Raw genomic sequence first — 18,143 nt, forward strand, 5'->3', positions numbered from 1 at the left:
GAATTAATCATGATCTTTGGCAACACCACTTTAGACATTGATCTCAAGTCTGAAACGTAACCATTGGTGTGAAGGCATAATTAGATTGAAAAAAAATTTTTGCTTGAGTAGGTTTTAGTCAATAGATCAATGTTTTCTGAAGTGGTTTATGATAAATTTCTATAAAACAAAATTAAAGCTGGAATTTTGTGTCTTCCAATGTTAAAATGCTTGCATAAGTCGTGTTCCATCTTATCAGTCCCAGATTTCACATACTTCACAGCCTGTTTTGGGGACTTAGTTAGGGCTGTTCCAAGACACCAACCAGTCCCCAAAAGAGGCTATCAGATGTCAGAGAAATCTCAGATCTTCATATAAATAGTTCCAGATCGTTTATATTTTCCACAGATCTATTCAAGCTCCAAATGTGTATCATAGATCTGGTCAATGAAACAGCAACCCAATGATACTATGAAACAGCAACCCAATGACACAATGAAACAGCAACCCAATGACACAATGAAACAGCAACCCAATGACACAATGAAACAGCAACCCAATGACACAATGAAACAGCAACCCAATGACACAATGACAGCAACCCAATGACACAATGAAACAGCAACCCAATGACACAATGAAACAGCAACCCAACGACACAGTGAAACAGCAACCCAACAACACAATGAAACAGCAACCCAATGACACAATGAAACATCACCCCAACAACACAATGACACAATGAAACAGCAACCCAATGACACAATGAAACAGCAACCCAACGACACAATGAAACAGTAATCCAACGACACAATGAAACAGCAACCCAATGACAAAATGAAACAGCAACCCAATGACACAATGAAATTGATATCTTGAGGTCAACATATGGGAACGTATCTATACAATATGTTTTGCTCTAAATAACCCAAAGTTAAGTATTGGAATAGTTGTTAAATAAATCTCACAGAGACTATCAGAAATCTGCAGATCGATCTTTGGCATCAACACATTGTACCCTAAGCTAAATGTTTAGAGATTAAATTAAGTTGGTTTTTTTTTTAAAGAAAAAAAGATGTAAACCTGGTCAAATGGGGGATTACTCTTCAAATTTGTTTACATGAAAATGGCTTAAGTTAACCATGCCACATACTCACATGCTTGTCCCAAGTCAGGAACCTCATCAGTAGTTGTCTTCTATAGTATTATAATGGTCTTTTCATTAAGGGAATATTGTTCAAATGGGAGATAACTGATGAATTTTTTTTACATTTAACCCTTCAACATGTTCATATGCTTGTTCCACTCAGACAAGAACCTTGTCAGTGGTCGTTTTTTGTTATATAAAATGAAAACAAAACGTTATAAATTTTATGCATTATAATCGTTTTTCTGGATCTACCTTCATAAGGAACATTCAATTTCAAATTATATCTTAATGATATGTCTATAAGGGAACAAGCCAATAGAAAATGTGCACTTGCTGAACAGATAAACGTGTGGCTAATCTATAGCCACGAAATCCATGTCAGGAGTAGGTTTGGTAAGTGCTCTTTTTTAGGGCTCAAATATTAAGTCTATTATTTCAAGATAAAACGTCTTTCAAACTGATGCATATTAAGTGACTTTTGTAATGTTTTCTTACAAACATTTGAAAGTTACATCCAATTAGATCAAAAGTAGAGACTTTTGTGAAAGATCTTGATTTGAACCACGATTAGGTCTAGGAAACATGTTAGAGCCCAGGCTTCGACAAACTAAATAATTAAGTCTGAGATATTTCATTTGTTAATAATTACATTACATGTATGCTTTATTAGAATCTGTAATTTTGATTTGCAGACAATAATTGTGAGGCACTCCAATGTTATATTTTATTTCCATATAAAATACAACACCTATGACTGCACATGACAATGTTAAAATAAAAATGTTAAAAAGATAGACAGAACTCTTAATTTCATGGTTGTAGCATCATAAAAATGTAATTATAAGAATTGAATGCTTCTTTTTATAATGTTATTGGGGTGTAAAAGCATTGTTCGTGTGCATATTTTTAAAATGTGCTTCAGTCAACGCTTTTACACCCTGATAAAATTATAAAAAAATTAAGCATTAAATTTTTAATAACAATATGATGTGAAAATTTTTTTTTTCTGTTGACACAAGAACTCATTTTGCTAGATCCAAAAACTTATTGAAATTTGCATGTTTTTCATTGAATTTGATGGAAAATATACGTAGATGCTAATTATGATGTCATAAAAAGAACGTTGATACATAAGTTTAAAAAAATACCACCTATTTTCTATCTAGTTATTGTTAAAGCTATCAAACATTGTGATATTATGTCCGTTAAATCCTAATATGAAAATTAAGCTAGAAATAGGGGCAATTTTGGGGCCTTATCGATCATACCTCTTGGTTCCCCAAGAATAATAATGAATCAACAGTAATCTATGTTGCTTTTTAGTTTATCTATTTATATTTAGGACACGCCTGCCATCACTAACCATCTGTCCCAACTTCAAATAAATTACCATTTTATTTTTTAAATTGCCCCAAAATTATCATATGATTAACATTTTCACATGATAAAATACATCTTACCATAGAAAAAGCGTAGTACTGCATCATGCACCCAGAACCAAAAGGAACAAACACTTTACTAAATTAATGTTTTGCCTTCCTTTTCCAGCACTGTTTTTCCTAGTCAAAGATGGATAAAGGAGTAGGCCAGGTAAGACCCCTTTTTGGCCCCAAAATATAGCATTTTTACAAATTTGTTGAAATGTAAACTTTTAGCTCTTCATTGGAAAGTATGATACTTGTGTTCCATAAATATGGGCTGTTTTTGACAATACAATGCACATGCATCAGGTAATGGCATCATAAATTTATGCAAAATTACTAACATCTTCACAACTGTAGCGTTTGTGTTAATTTTAAGACGGTTTTTGTCTTAAATGCAAGTGGCCGCATTTGTGTTCATACTTAATATTTAAATATATGTTGTATTTTAGGATAATAAATTACATATATATAAAGGTTGAGACTGAACACGAATGCGGCCAATTCCAATTTTGACAAAAACCATCTGAAAAGTGATGTTTTATGGCATATTTGATAGATTTTTTCATTTTAAGCTAGAATTTGAGCGTCTCTGATGACCAAATCAGTTCAAATATTTTACAAAAACGAATTGAATCAACTGAAGAAGACTCTTAAGTGTTAAAAAAAATCTAAAATCTTTCATCAGATGTTCTTCGAATATTAGGCCAAAACTAGCCCTTACCGGACTTACTCCTTTACCAGTTATTTTTCATTTAATTAATAGTTAACCATTAGATTTCTATAAAACATAATTAAATGCTAGTAGGTCAGTTGGCTGACCACTGCTTTTATAATTCAATCATTTAAATATTTCAAATTAAGGATTGTTCAATCAAATTAACTAATTAAAATATCAATTTTGAATAAAAGCCCCCAAAATTCATACTTTAGACTTTATCTTGAAATAAGAATGAAATAGCAATGATAAAACAAACTTGTTCTTTTGGATTTTCTTTTAAACAAGGACCTAAATCAAGGTAATCAATTGGTCAGCAAGAATTAAACTGGTAACCTAGCTTACAAATCATGTGCAAAGCATTGAAGACTGACCAGGAATCCTAGCTACTCCAAATGTGCTCAAAATGTCGTCAGGGGATGGCAATGATAGAAGGCTCTGTCTTTTAAAAATTTATCTTTCAAAAATTTCAAAATGATGGCCGACGTGCACAAACACCTACCAAAAATGAAATAAACAATTGTCAAAATTATTCATATCAAATCTTGTAACTGAACAAGACCACTTAAAGTTGACACTGGAATAATATGGGGAACTTTCTTCATAAATCAACACAATAAAATTTAATATTATTTAAGCAAGTTTTATGTTCAAGTATAACATCAAAGAGAAGGGTGTTTCATAAATTTTATGCAACACTTTAAAATAAATATGATTGTGCAACTTTCTCACACGCTTCAACAATCTGAAATCTTCACTGACGAATTCAAACGATACTCAATCAAGATAAAGCTCACAATTACAATCTGTAGCAACTTTCCTTTAAAATGTATCCTACATTTGAAGTGAACTTGTGCAAACCCATAGAATTTCTAAACAAATTAAAGCATTAATTTAATTCCAACATTTAAATTCTGTGACTGATTTACTGTTGACATAATTAATATTTGATTTCTATATATAGCAAATTGAACATAATCAGATCATAAGAAAGTTACACAGAGTTACATAATGCTGTACTTTTATTAGGTACATTTATATGTTTTGAAAAAACACTTTCATAAAGTAATGTCACAACATCCATTAGAAAATTTCCTCAAGGCCTTTTGTCCTTTAAACATAACAAGTATTAAAATCTATTACAAATGTACATGTAACCGTTATGTCCCATTATATACCAAATAAATGGAGAATGTGTCCATTGGACACAGATGATGCCCTTGACTACATATAACATTTTAAAGGGGCATAACTCAAGAACGGTAAAAGTGACGCAACCCAAATTCGAAATTGATCTGTTTTTTCAGGTAATTAGTATTGTGTATAAGTTTCATAACATTTGATTGAGGCAAACTAAAGTAAGGGAACGGAAACTAATTTTAGGATGTACAGACGGACAAGGGTAACACTTAATGCCCCCTCTGCCATGGCGGGTGCATAAAATTTTTTATAGTGGATTGAAATTATTGTTAATGTGAAACTTTAAAACCCTCACTGCACTACAACTTTCTTAAATTCTGAAAATTATACAAATCGAAAGGCAGCTCATGTCAACAGATGTAAACAATTCACCAAAGTTTCATGAAAACCGCTTAAAGCATTTTTGAGTTATTGTCTGAAAACTAGAAAATCCCCCCTTTTTTAATGAATTAAAACCCACAACTCGGAAACATAAAATCTAAAATTTATAAAAAACGAAAGGGAGCGCACGTCAATAGATATAAACAATTCACCAAAGTTTCATGCAAATTGGTTAAAGCGTTTTTGAGTTATTGTACGACATGTGGATGACGGACGGACAGACAGATGGACAGACAGATGGACGGACAGACAGAAGTATACCATAATACCCCGTAAACGGCCATATAAAAAGGCAAGCTTGGCTATTAATATGCAGTTTCCACCTCTAATCAACAATTTATCATATTGTGCTTAAGATTTCAGTATTACTACATAAAAGTTCTGTATACCATGGATTCATTATTTTTCGTGTGATACCAATTTTTGTGGATTTCCGGGGTAAAGACATGAACCATGAATTTGAATGTTCAATGAAGTATAAATATTTTTAGACTTGTATGCTGATATTGGCAAACCATGAAATCAAATATCCAGGAAAATAAAAATCTCCCTCAATCCACAGAAAATTGGTACCAACGTAAATAAATGAACCAACAGTATGAGAAAAATTTACACTTACTTGCAACTTGAAGATGGACCTGTCTTGCAATAACAGTACCATACTTGTTTTTCATAAAACACTCGTAGAATCCATTATGGTTTCTGTTTTTGTTCTTAGAATTACGATTTTTCTTCACTTGTGTGAAATATAACGAGCCATTGTCTCTGACCTGTACCCGCCTGTCAATGACGACAGGCTGGCCATCCTTATACCATGTGATGGTGACCGGACCTGAGTCTGGTGAAGATGAGGCAGAACAGTTCAGCAGTAGTGGACTATTCTTTTGAGCAATAACAACTGATGGTGCTGAATGTATGTAGATGCCAGGATCAAGCTCTACATTTCCTGCAAAAGACAGAACAACATATAAAGTTCTTATGTACTATAGAAGGGTGTGGATGGGGGTTTACAGAATAGAGAATAATGGGCAAAAAATATAAAGAATAGAGAAAAATGGCCCCAAAAAAATAAAGAATAGATAATTGAGGTGCTAATATATAAAGAATAGAGAATAATGGGCAAAAATGGCCTAAAAATTAAAGAATACAGAAATGAAGGTCCCCAATCCAGACCCTCCTGTAGAGATAGAACAACATTCAAAACTGTGGATTCATTGGGTACCAATTTTACGTGGACTGAAGAAATCTTGCATTTTCATGAATATTTAATTTCGTGGTCTTATCAAATTCTGCATACAACCCAAAAAGCTAATTTGTAATTCCTTAAACATTCAAATTTGTGGTTCACCTGTACCAACAAAATCCATAAAAAGGAGTATCACACGAATAACAATGAATCCACAGTATTAAATTCTTTTGTGGAATCTAATTGGTTGTTGGCGTTTAATGCCAGTTTTAGTACTCTTGGCTTTATGATACTGGACCGTTTTTATAGGTGGAAGTAGCCTGGGTTCCCTGAGAGAACCACCTACCCTTAGCAGGACTGAGCTGGCAATCCTAGTCCATTAAGATCGCAGTCTAACGCACCTGGCAGAGTGCAGGGTTGGAATTCACAACCTCAGTGTTTACTGGCTAGTGATCACTGTAAACAAACTACATTTTTGTACTTAGACCACTTGACCAACAACACCCCTTTTAGTATCTGAACCATAGAGACTGCGGGGTTGGAACTCACAACCTGAGTGTTAACAGGCTAGTGATTACTGTAAACAAACTCCTTAGACCACTTGACCAACAACACCCCTTTTAGTATCTGAACCATAGAGTGCGGGGTTGGAACTCACAACCTCAGTGTTAACAGGCTAGTGATTACTGTAAATGAACTACTTAGACCACTTGACCAAGAACAACACTACTTTAAGTATCTGAACCATACTGCTTCTGATGGCTTAAAGACTAGGGTTACTAAGAAATTAGAGGTCTAACACTGTCTAGCAGCAAGCAGACTTTACAAAGGACAAACTTGATGGAGCTACCTTTTGATTTTTATGGGGGGGCTAGGATGAAAAATATTTTCCTGCATTTTTTTTCTAGTTGTAATCTCTGTCCTGTCTTTTTATTTTTCACTCTATTCAGTTCTGCCTTTTTTTTATTTAGTTTATCCTGACTTTTTTTTACATAAATCTACATTCTGCCTTTTTTTTTTTGCCAAGTTGCTCATATCCTGCCTTTTTTTTAACTCAAAACTCCTCTCCTGCCTGTAATTCAAATTTCATCCCCCCCCCCTAAAAATCAAATGGTAGCTCCCTTACCTAAGTTCTCTTTTAATTCTAGCAAGGTTTCGTTAGAAAAATTAATTTCCAAAAAATGCAGAGCTTTTAACCCCTTGGCAAGTTGGACAGAACATCTTATTTCTACCCTTTTTGGACGATCCTACATTATAGATTAGGTTGACTTTGCTTGTGTTTTTTTTGTTGTATGCTTACGTTGTGATTTGAGTCCTTGGTATTGATTAATATTTAAATTATATTATGGAATGGCTTTCAGGCAATTTGCTTTATAGCTAATTGTGCTATAAATCCATGAATCTATTGTGAGATTGCATTCCATTTTTTAGTGTATATTATTGTATTGTTTAACTTGTTTTAATCAGAAAATGATACTTGCTAATCAAATATAAGTATTTTCTTTATTATCAATATTTTTCTAAATGAATATGTTATTTTGAATAATGCATAAAAAGATAATAACTGGAATATAAACCTTATATTTGACAATACATGTATGATAGACCACACGAATCCACCAACACCCAACTCCTCCGAAACAGATCTATAAGGCTAAAAACAAAATTTAGATTGTTGATGTTGCCTACCTATCCACCTAAAAAGCAGCCTACCCGAAAATTTTATGACAAAAATTGGTTCAAAACTTTTTTAAAAGATTTATTCCTGCTCAAAATTCGTTTTCCTGTCTAAAACATATAACTTATGTTGTTGGCCATGTTGGCCAAAAAAAAAATCCCTACCTACCTACCCAACTCTACAAGGCATGGGTAGGCAACATCAGACAAAGAATTCTTAAGGGTCAGGCCTAATGTACAATCAAAGACAATCAACAACAAACAACACATGGTCCAGGAAATACCCAATGTACTCGATCGAGATCTAGATAAAACTGCATGGCCTCTTAAATCTACAACAATAGTAACTGCACTTAATCAATGTATTTTTAGGGGGTCTGAAGGAGTGATCACATGTTAAAAATGTAGGAAAATAAAAGAAGAATGTGTCTGAGGACACGAACGCCCCCGCTCAAGCTTTGCAATTTTCCAAGTTAAAAAGAGGTATAACTCTAGAAAGGTAAATGACTCACTGCCCAAATTCCAACTCTGTCTGTGTGTTGTGGTTCTTTGTATTTTGTATGAGTTTCATAAAATGTGGATGAGACAAACTTTAGAAAGAGTGTGAAAAAAAACAAATTGCAATTTTCCAAGTTATCAAGAGGCATAAATCTAGAATGGTAACTGACTCACTGCAAAGTTCAAACTCTGTCTGTTTTAGTTCTTAGCATTGTGTAAGAGTTTCATAAAATTTGCATGAGGCAAACTTAAGAGTGTGGAAACGAAAATGGGATGGACGGAAGGATGGACGGAAAGATGGATGGTCAAGGGTAACACTTAATACCCCTGTTGCCTATATATGGCGGGGGCATAAAAAATTACTAGATTAATAAGTTTTAAATTCATGTTAAACATAATTTTTTACCCTGTTTTTTCTCTAATCTTTATATTTTTATAAATAAGAAGATGTGGTATGAGTGCCAATGAGACAACTATCCATCAAAGTCACAATGTGTAAAAAGAAAACAATTATAGGTCAAAGTACAGCCTTCAACACAGAGCTTGGCTCACACCACCGAACAGCAAGCTATAAAGGGACCCAAAAAGACTAGTGTAAAACAATTCAAACATGAACACTAACGGTCTAATCTTTATAACAAGAGTGCACACGCTGAAATGTCTCGCCTTCTTTACTAATCATTGATATTATGTTGATAGTCCTAAATATAAAGCTTTATTACAACTGTCACATAAACTCAACATTAACCAAGTAAACTAAACATTGACCAATGAACCATGAAAATGAGGTCAAGGTCAGATGAACCATGCTAGGCAGGCATGTACAGCTAACAATTCTTCCATACAACAAATATAGTTGACCTATTGCTTATAGTTTAAGAAAAACAGATGAAAACACAAAAACTTAACACTGAGCAATGAACCTTGAAAATGAGGTCAAGGTCAAATAAAACCTGCGTAACTGACATATAGATCATAAAATATTTCCATACACCAAATATAGTTGAACTATTGCATATAGTATTAGAAAAAAAGACCAAAACTCAAAAACTTAACTTTGACCACTGAACCATGAAAATGAGGTCAAGGTGAGATGACACCTGCCAGCTAGACATGTACACCTTACAATCATTCCATACACCAAATATAGCTGACCTATTGCATGCAGTATTAGAAAGAAAGACTAAAACTCAAAAACTTAACTTTGACCACTGAACCATGAAAATGAGGTCAAGGTCAGATGACACCTGCCAGCTAGACATGTACACCTTACAATCATTCCATACACCAAATATAGTAGACCTATTGCATACAGTATAAGAAAAACAGACCAAAACACAAAAACTTAACTATAACCACTGAACCATGAAAATGAGGTCAAGGTCAGATGACACCTGCCAGTTGGACATGTACACCTTACAGTCCTTCCATACACCGGATATACTAGACCTATTGCTTATAGTATCTGAGATATGGACTTGACCACGAAAACTTAACCTTGTTCACTGATCCATGAAATGAGGTCGAGGTCAAGTGAAAACTGTCTGACGGGCATGAGGACCTTGCAAGGTACGCACATACCAAATATAATTATCCTATTACTTATAATAAGAGAGAATTTAACATTACAAAAAATCTGAACTTTTTTTTCAAGTAGTCACTGAACCATGAAAATGAGGTCAAGGACATTTGACATGTGACTGACGGAAACTTCGTAACATGAGGCATCTATATACAAAGTATGAAGCATCCAGGTCTTCCATCTTCTAAAATATAAAGCTTTTAAGAAGTTAGCTAACGCCGCCGCCGCCGCCGCCGCCGGATCGCTATCCCTATGTCGAGCTTTCTGCGACAAAAGTCGCAGGCTCGACAAAAAACAGATACGAGAAACACTTATGAACCATACCAACAAACTACAACCACTGAACAACAGGCTCCTTAGGACAGGTGTGCATAAAAATGCAGCGGGTTTCAACCTTTAGTCCATTATTGTCTATTCTCTATATTTTAGCACCTCATTATTCTGTATTGGTCCAATTTTTTTCTTCTAACATTTAATTGTTTAATGCTCATGCAAATATTGGATCATAAAGATATGATTGATTATACTGTCAAGGTATTAAGGTACATGTTTGAGTTTCAAGTGTTTTTTTTCGTTAAAGCTTTAATTAATTTAAATCTTTAATTGCATGGTTGTCATGAATATGTATATATATATGACATATCTTCTATTTATTTATTTTTTTGGGCCCTTTATTCTGCATGTTTTGTCCTTATTCTCTATTCCGTAAACCCAATCTAGACCCTCTATTAGAGGGCTCCAAAATGGCCTTCACCAAAATTTCATAAAGTTTCATATTCAAATATAAACAAAGGATATGGGGTATGTATCCATGACAAAAAAATCAGATCATGCACAGCACAAAACACACAACAGGCACTTTTATTGCTGTTCATGAATGTTACAAAAATTTCCAAAAATACACTTCATTCCCCACCAAGACCCTCTTTTAAAGTCTCCAAGTGCAGGTCTTTCTATGATTATTGTCATTATTTATAAATATTTACAAAATGTACACATCTCATTCATTTCCAAATTCTGTATGTCCCTCATTCATGACAACCATCCAATTAAAGATTTAAATTAAAGCTTTAACAAAAAAATTAAAAAAAACTTCAATCTCAAACATGCACATTTATACCTTTGACAGTATAATCAATCATATCTTTATGATCGAATATTCAAGCAATAAACAATTAAATGCCAATTTAACAATTCAAAAAACTATTTTCATGTATGTTATAGGGGAGATTAAATGGCTTTTGAGCATACATGACATATATCTTATGACAACATTTTATTTCTTCAAATTCAGTGTATCTGTTCTCAGTTGATTTTAAAGAACAGTACACCGGCTTTTATGTAGATGATTTTAATTTTCAATAAAGTCTAAAATATAAAGCCATCAGAGCAATATTATGATTGGGCTTCTAGTTTCAGCTGTGATTTGAGTCCTTTGCATCGATTAATATTTGAATAATGTTACAGAATAGCTTTCAGGCTAGTTGCTTTGATGGCTAGTAATTGGCTATAAATCCATGAAATCTGTTGTGGCTGTCCATTTTTCAGTGTAAATATCATTTTCTGATTAGGCCAACTAAAATTAATTAGTAGATTTTCATCAAGCTTGTTGAAAAAAACGCAGCAGGTGGGAGGATTTTATTTTTTAATTTTCATTTCCACTGAAACCTTTTCTGATTGTGGGCTTCATATGCAAGGACAGTAATAAGCTTATATAATGTATAAAGAATTCTGCATACTTTTTCAAATTTTAAAATAGATATTTCTGATCTGCATGCACTGCTTTAATATTGCTTTAGAAAACTATTTTCAGTAAATAGCAAAAAATGTGGAGAAATGCTCTCTTTTAGAATACCGACATATAATTTCGTCTGCTTTCTAAGCTATGGTTGGTAGTGCTTATAAAATGAAGCATATTCATTGGTATGAAATACAAGTATTATGAGTACAGAGTAAAAATAAAAACCCAAACTGTGTTGAAAATACTAGGGTTGATGCTTTCAAGATTCTTATGCAAGGTGCAAATATAATTTTATTGACTAGTTATAAACATACAATGTAAAATATGAACTTAATCAAAAGAAGTAGGTTAAATACTCTATTGAGTGGCTTGGGGCAGCAGGTGTTTCATGTTTGTCAACAAAAAAGGACAGTTATTGGGTAAATCTTCCTATACGTTGGCCGACTTTTTGTACTAAATATACGGTCCTAAACAGTGTAAATTAAATCACAAAAGTTTGTGCTTTGGTCAATTTCTTCATTCCCTTTGTTTTTTTATACTAATGTGTGCCACAATTCTTGCGCTTTGGATATCATTCACAGTCCAAATTTCCTGACACAAAGTCATTGTATAAATAAAAAAATAAACGGTTTTCTTAAATACTGAAATTTGTGACATACTGCGATTTGCGTTCTTTGACACCACTTATGACGTAACCCGAATATTTTAGACCTTCATTTAATCAATCTCTCTTCTCGGAAGACAATGTAGTTATCATACAGCAGTAGCATATATAGACTATTATTTGTTTAAATTACTCGAAGATATAAACAAGAACCGAATTTTGCAAATACGAAAAACTACTTTTGCAACGGGAAGTTGTGTAAGAAACAAAATTATCAGCATGGTTACTGGTAACAGAAATGAACAAAATCTGGAAATCGTAAATTTTTTTGAATAAGGCGGGAAGATTTCCAAGGGGTGGGTGGGGATGAAAATCTACAAATTAATTTTAATTGGCCTTAAAAACAAGTTTGACAATAGTTTTCTATTCAAATAAAAATCTTTTTTTTCATTCTATATTTTTCTTTAAATGAATATGTTATATCAAATAATGCATAGATAGGATAACTAAGGAAGGACCTTTTTATTGGACAGTTCTTTACTATACAGCTAGTTGCTTGGTCAGGAGCTCTTTTCATAAATACTCTATTTAGGACAAAAAATCTATACTGAAATGTTCACGATATAAGATTAGTTTTTCTTGTAAGAATTTTTTGGTGAAATTGATTGCAGGTCTGTCAAATATCATAACTTGTCCAATATCAAGATTAAATTGTTTAATGTACACTAAGACAAACCTTAATTCACAGATACTTTTATTCAATGTTATATACATATATGTAGAGAGTCCTGTTTTCAATATAATGTCTATCTTTGCTCTAACAAAGGAAATCAATGAATGGTTTTTCATATTTAACACCAAAAAAATGACAAATTGATCATCATTTCTTTCTAATTTTGTCATATTTGAAGATAAAGTCATGGGAAAAACATGGAAGATCTGACATCATATAGGATTGTCAAATAGACTGATCAAGGCTAAAATAGCAAGTCTGTATGAACCAACAGAATATTTATGTATGAAAGATATTAGCATTGTGCTTCAATGTCAGAGGCACCATTCAACAAGTACAGAATCTCAGAAAAAAATGTCATTTGAAACACAGTTTATTTGAGAAAAATGTAGGTTAAAATAAACTGCTTCGCTGAGCACAGCTGGATACGACCGCAGAGGTCCAACCCTGAATAGTTGGGGCAAAAATGGACACAATATTCAAGCTTGATACAGATCTGAATTTGGATTGTAATTAAATATTTGACACATTATAGGTTTCTGACACAGAATAAATGTAGTCAATGAACTTGAAATTGGTTGTTTGATTTGAATTTATATTCAATTGCAGACTTCTTGCTGTTGTGCAATACACTGTGCTGTTGCGCAATACATAGTAAATCTGTTTTCAGACTATATATACAAAGAATTAGCAAAACCAATTTTTATCTTAGGAAAATTGACAATTTCTTAAATCTTGAGGGAAAAAAAATTGACCCCCCACCCCCTCGAAATTTTTTTTTTTTTTCTTTTTGTAAAATGTGGTACAAATTAAGAGACATCCATACAGTTAAACACAAGTTATTGTTTGAAAACTAGAAAAATGCTTGTTTTAGACCCTTTTTGACCCCTAATTCCTGAACGTTTTGGGCAATTACCCCCAAAATGAGTCCCAATCTTCTACTTGTGGTATTGAGCCTTGTGGTACAATTTCAGAGCAAATCGAAATACTTAATACACAAGTTATTGTCCTGAAATTAGAAAATTACTTGTTTTGGCCCCTTGTTCCTAAACGGTTGGGACCATCACCCTTAAAAACAATCCCAACCTTCCTTTTGTGGTATATTGAACCTTTTGATTAAATTTCATAGAGATCCATACACTTAAACTAAAGTTATTGTCTGGAAACCAAATGTCTTCGGACGAGGCTGACGATGATGTGATACCATTATATACGACCATAAAAATTTTTTCCGGTGGTATAAAAAACCACTTACAGTAGCATTAGGTATGCAATCATTTTTTTTACGATAAACAATATAAATATTATCTTAAAATAAATTTGAAGCCATAATTGTCACTAAAATTGTCATTATCACTAAATATCTATTGGACTTTTAATAATAAAAAATAAATATTCATCTGATCCTGTAGGAACTATGAAGTGTTTTTCTAAATTGTTTATCTAAACCGCACTTGCAAGGGAGGTAACTGAAAATTTCCCAAAGAAAAAAAAACTAGACCTGTTATCATGATTATCTTTAATTTTGGATACTTTGTTTCTTTTTTTTTCATCAGATCAGATTTCAAGCAGATTTAAAAAAAATAAATCTGTCTCTGATAGTAAAATCTTTCAAAAATGTGTTTTTTTTTGGCCTTGCACAAACAATAGTTTTTTTCATTCTAAAGGTAAAGAAATATATTTGGGACTAGATGAAAGATAAACAGACTTTCTGCTAAAAATTTTGATCTCTTCAATATGACATTAGAGGTGGCCTGTTCCCCCTCCTTTATGGAGCTACATATATGGTAAATGCATAGACTTTTAACAGGTCAAACTCCTAACAATGCCTAGTTTCACCCCCCATCCCCCCCCCCCCTTTTTTTCATTTATTCCTACATGTGTATTGTATAGGATATTTGGCACATGGACAATAAAATGAGATAAGGTATGATTGATAATGAGACAACTTAAATTTTACCAAAGACCAAAGGACACTGATGCAAACAACGTTAGGTCATCTTATCATCTTAAACTCGTTTCTAGTGTTTTATACAGATTAGACTGTTAGTTTTCCTGTTTGAATTGTTTTATACAAGTCATTTTGGGGCCCTTTATAGCTTGCTGTTCCATGTGAGCAAAGGCTCCGTGTCGAAGGCCGTACTTTGACCTATAATTGTTAACTTTTTATACATTGTGACTTGGATGGAGAGTTGTCTCATTGGCACTCATACCACATCTTCCTATTTATATTAAACAATAAGCAAAACTTAGACCAAATATAATAAGTAAATAGATATAAGAAGATGTGGTATAAGTGCCAATTAGACAACTCTCCATCGCCAGGATAATAAAATTCAAGAGAAAACCAATGACGCAATTAGATAAAAGAAATGGAAAAAAAACAATATGACAGGCAGCTTGTCTTCTTTTTCTGGTCTAAGGTTAATATAAATTATAGTAAAAAAAGCATATAAAGGATTTAATTAGAAATTTAAATTAGAAAACTTTCGTTACCAGGATTTTGGTGACCTATAAATTTTTTTTTTTAAAAAGTTAAATAACATTTGAGAATAAATTAAGTATATAAATTGTGATTCTGACACCTGTTACATTGACTTAATAACCTGTTGATTACAGGTAAAAACTTGAATGTCAGGAGTAGAAGAAATTCTTATCTCTAGTCAGTGTAAGTTGATCTACATGTTATAAATATCAAATCTTAGCCCATTAACAAACTACGCATACACATTGAATCTCAACATAGATTTAAAAAGATCTTTTATGCATGCCCTTCAAGGTATAATGTGACATACATTTGTGAGAGTCATTCATCATTTTTGTTTAGCGTTCCTAATTCAGGACATTTTAAAAAACCTAATTGATCCAATTTAAGCCAATTTTGAAACTTTAAGATACAAATACCATTACTCAAATATAATAAAGCATTTTTATGGGAGGAAGAAGGCAAATTCAAATAAAAATATATGAGGTTTTGAATGAGATCCTTCGTTTCTGTAGTCTATAACTTTTTAGTCCATTTTTCGCTATTCTTTATATTTTTGGCACATTTATTCTCTATTCTTTATATTTAAGCACCCCATTATTCTCTATTCCTAATTTTTTTTGCCCTATTTTTTCTCTATTCTCTTATTCATTTTTTTTGCCCTTTAATCTGCACATTTTGGCCATTATTCTCTATTCTGTAAACCCCATCCAGACCCTCGTACATGCCCTTGAACGTCTAACATGACATATATTTATATGGTAAAGTTTACATGTATATATACATGTATTATTTGTACATTTTGCATTATTTTCTGTTCAAATTTCTTAATTCAAGATAAATTTGTTTACATGATGTATATTGTGAGGGTACCCAAATTGCACCTGCTTTGACAGTTTTTCACATGCTATGTTTATTTTAGAAACAGACACAGTTAAGTTTCCATTCTGTATTTTGTAGATCATTATCCATATTTATAGTTCCACAGTTTTGAATCCATACTGAATTATGGAAAAAATCAGTTTGAACTGATCACCAAAAGACCCAAGATTCTGTATTGAGGAGTACCTAAATTGCAATCTTGCATAACTTCACATCCGTAATCATTAACAGATTTTTAGAACAATTTGACAAGTCATGAGCGTTCATGTTTACTATGTGCATTTTGTAAGAAATGGATGTCTGTGACATATTTTAATTGCTCATTTTTAAAAGCTGACTTTTGTGCATTTCCATAGATTTTACTATTTTCAGTCAATACTAAATCAACTGTTGATATATAATGTAACTGTTTTTTGTAAATTTAAATTTATTTAGCTACGTTGAAGGATGTGCATAGTGGCAAAATATAAAAATAAAATATATTGTATAGTCTCCAAGAAAACCTGCATGAGATTGCTGCAGCTTTTTCACAAATTTGGTGCAAATTGGGTGCTCTGTGCAATTTGGGTTACAGTGAGTGTGATGTTAGTAAATCAAAACAAAATTGTAAAGAAGGAAGGCAACTTTAAATAAGATATATATATGTATACCCCTTAAAGGTGTAAAATGACACATATTTACATGGTTATTTGTGACACATTTTCAAATGATAAACATTATTTCTAACCTGAGTTCCTGATTTAAGACAACATCTAATCAAAATTTTAATTTAGAACGTAGTAAAATATTTCTAGATTATCATCAAATATTTCGAAAAGAGTGCCAAGTAGGCAAATTTCTTTAAAATTATTTTTTTTCTCTCACTATATGTAACAAATGTATTTCTGGTTAAAAATGAAATGATAAGGCCTAATGCAGAAAAAAATAAAATGTGCAATATAAAAAAGTTAATTAGGTATTGTAAACTATACAGTTAACTGGTCCACTTTCCGCAGTGGTGACTTTTAAGAACTAGAGCAACAAAAAACTGCAAAAGTTCAGTCAAAGATATTATAACTGAACATTTTGTTTTTAAACCAATGTAAAAGATACAGATGATTGATGTGGTTAAATGTTGGGTTAAACAAGGATGAAGTCACTACCCAGACAACAGAGGCATTGAAATTATACTTACCTGCTTGTCAAAAAGGTAATCTTCGATAAAAAGGCACCAACAATTCATTTTTTTAGGGGTGGGTGGAAATATTTTGTCCCGACTATAATCAAATAAACTTAATTTTTTTCAATAATTTTTTTAAACAATGTTTCCTTTTTTTACAAATTTTTAATAGAAACAACCTTTTTTCACTTCCCTTTTAATTCTTTATCAAGAAATTTAGGATCAAACAATTTATCAAAAATAAAGCATGCCCCACCCCATAATAAATCAAAGGTTGGTGGTGCCTCATAGTTTCTTCATTTAAAAAAAGGCAAGAAAACTTAATTTAGGAGTATTCACTTGTCACTTGTGACCATGAAACTTGCCTTATTACCATCATTATAAGAATAAGGAGATGTGGTATGATTGCCAATGAGACAACTATCCACCAAAGTTCAAATGAAGTGGATGTAAGCAATTATAGGCAACCATACTGCCTTTAACAATGAGAAAACCCCATATTAGTTGCAATGGATCAAGATTATCTTTCCATGTCTGATCAGGAATTTATTATCATTTTCCTATACCCATTGTGTAACCAAGATGCACATCATTCCAAAGGAACCTCTTCACTACCCTCAATACAGATAATCTCCTAGGCTATCTCTAAGCTTTTAATTTTAGTATGTCAAGAAGTCCACAGTTTTAAAAGGTCAAAATATTGACATTATGTTTTACCAGCAATAGTTAAGTTCAAAAGAGTTCCCA

The 18,143-nt window shown here is 32.5% G+C and overlaps 1 protein-coding gene across 1 annotated transcript in view; it reads right to left on the bottom strand.

Annotated features, from left to right (window-relative positions):
* LOC127721944 (protogenin-like) overlaps positions 1 to 18,143 on the bottom strand; it is a 106,346-nt gene that overhangs the window by 71,550 nt on the left and 16,653 nt on the right. Inside the window, exon 2 of the mRNA XM_052228791.1 lies at positions 5,469 to 5,795. Coding sequence (XP_052084751.1) covers positions 5,469 to 5,795 — 327 coding nt within the window. The remainder of the gene's footprint in view (positions 1 to 5,468; positions 5,796 to 18,143) is intronic.

The sequence above is a fragment of the Mytilus californianus genome, unplaced genomic scaffold, assembly GCF_021869535.1.
Source record: "Mytilus californianus isolate M0D057914Y unplaced genomic scaffold, xbMytCali1.0.p SCAF_12, whole genome shotgun sequence".
Taxonomy (NCBI): Eukaryota; Metazoa; Mollusca; class Bivalvia; order Mytilida; family Mytilidae; genus Mytilus; species Mytilus californianus.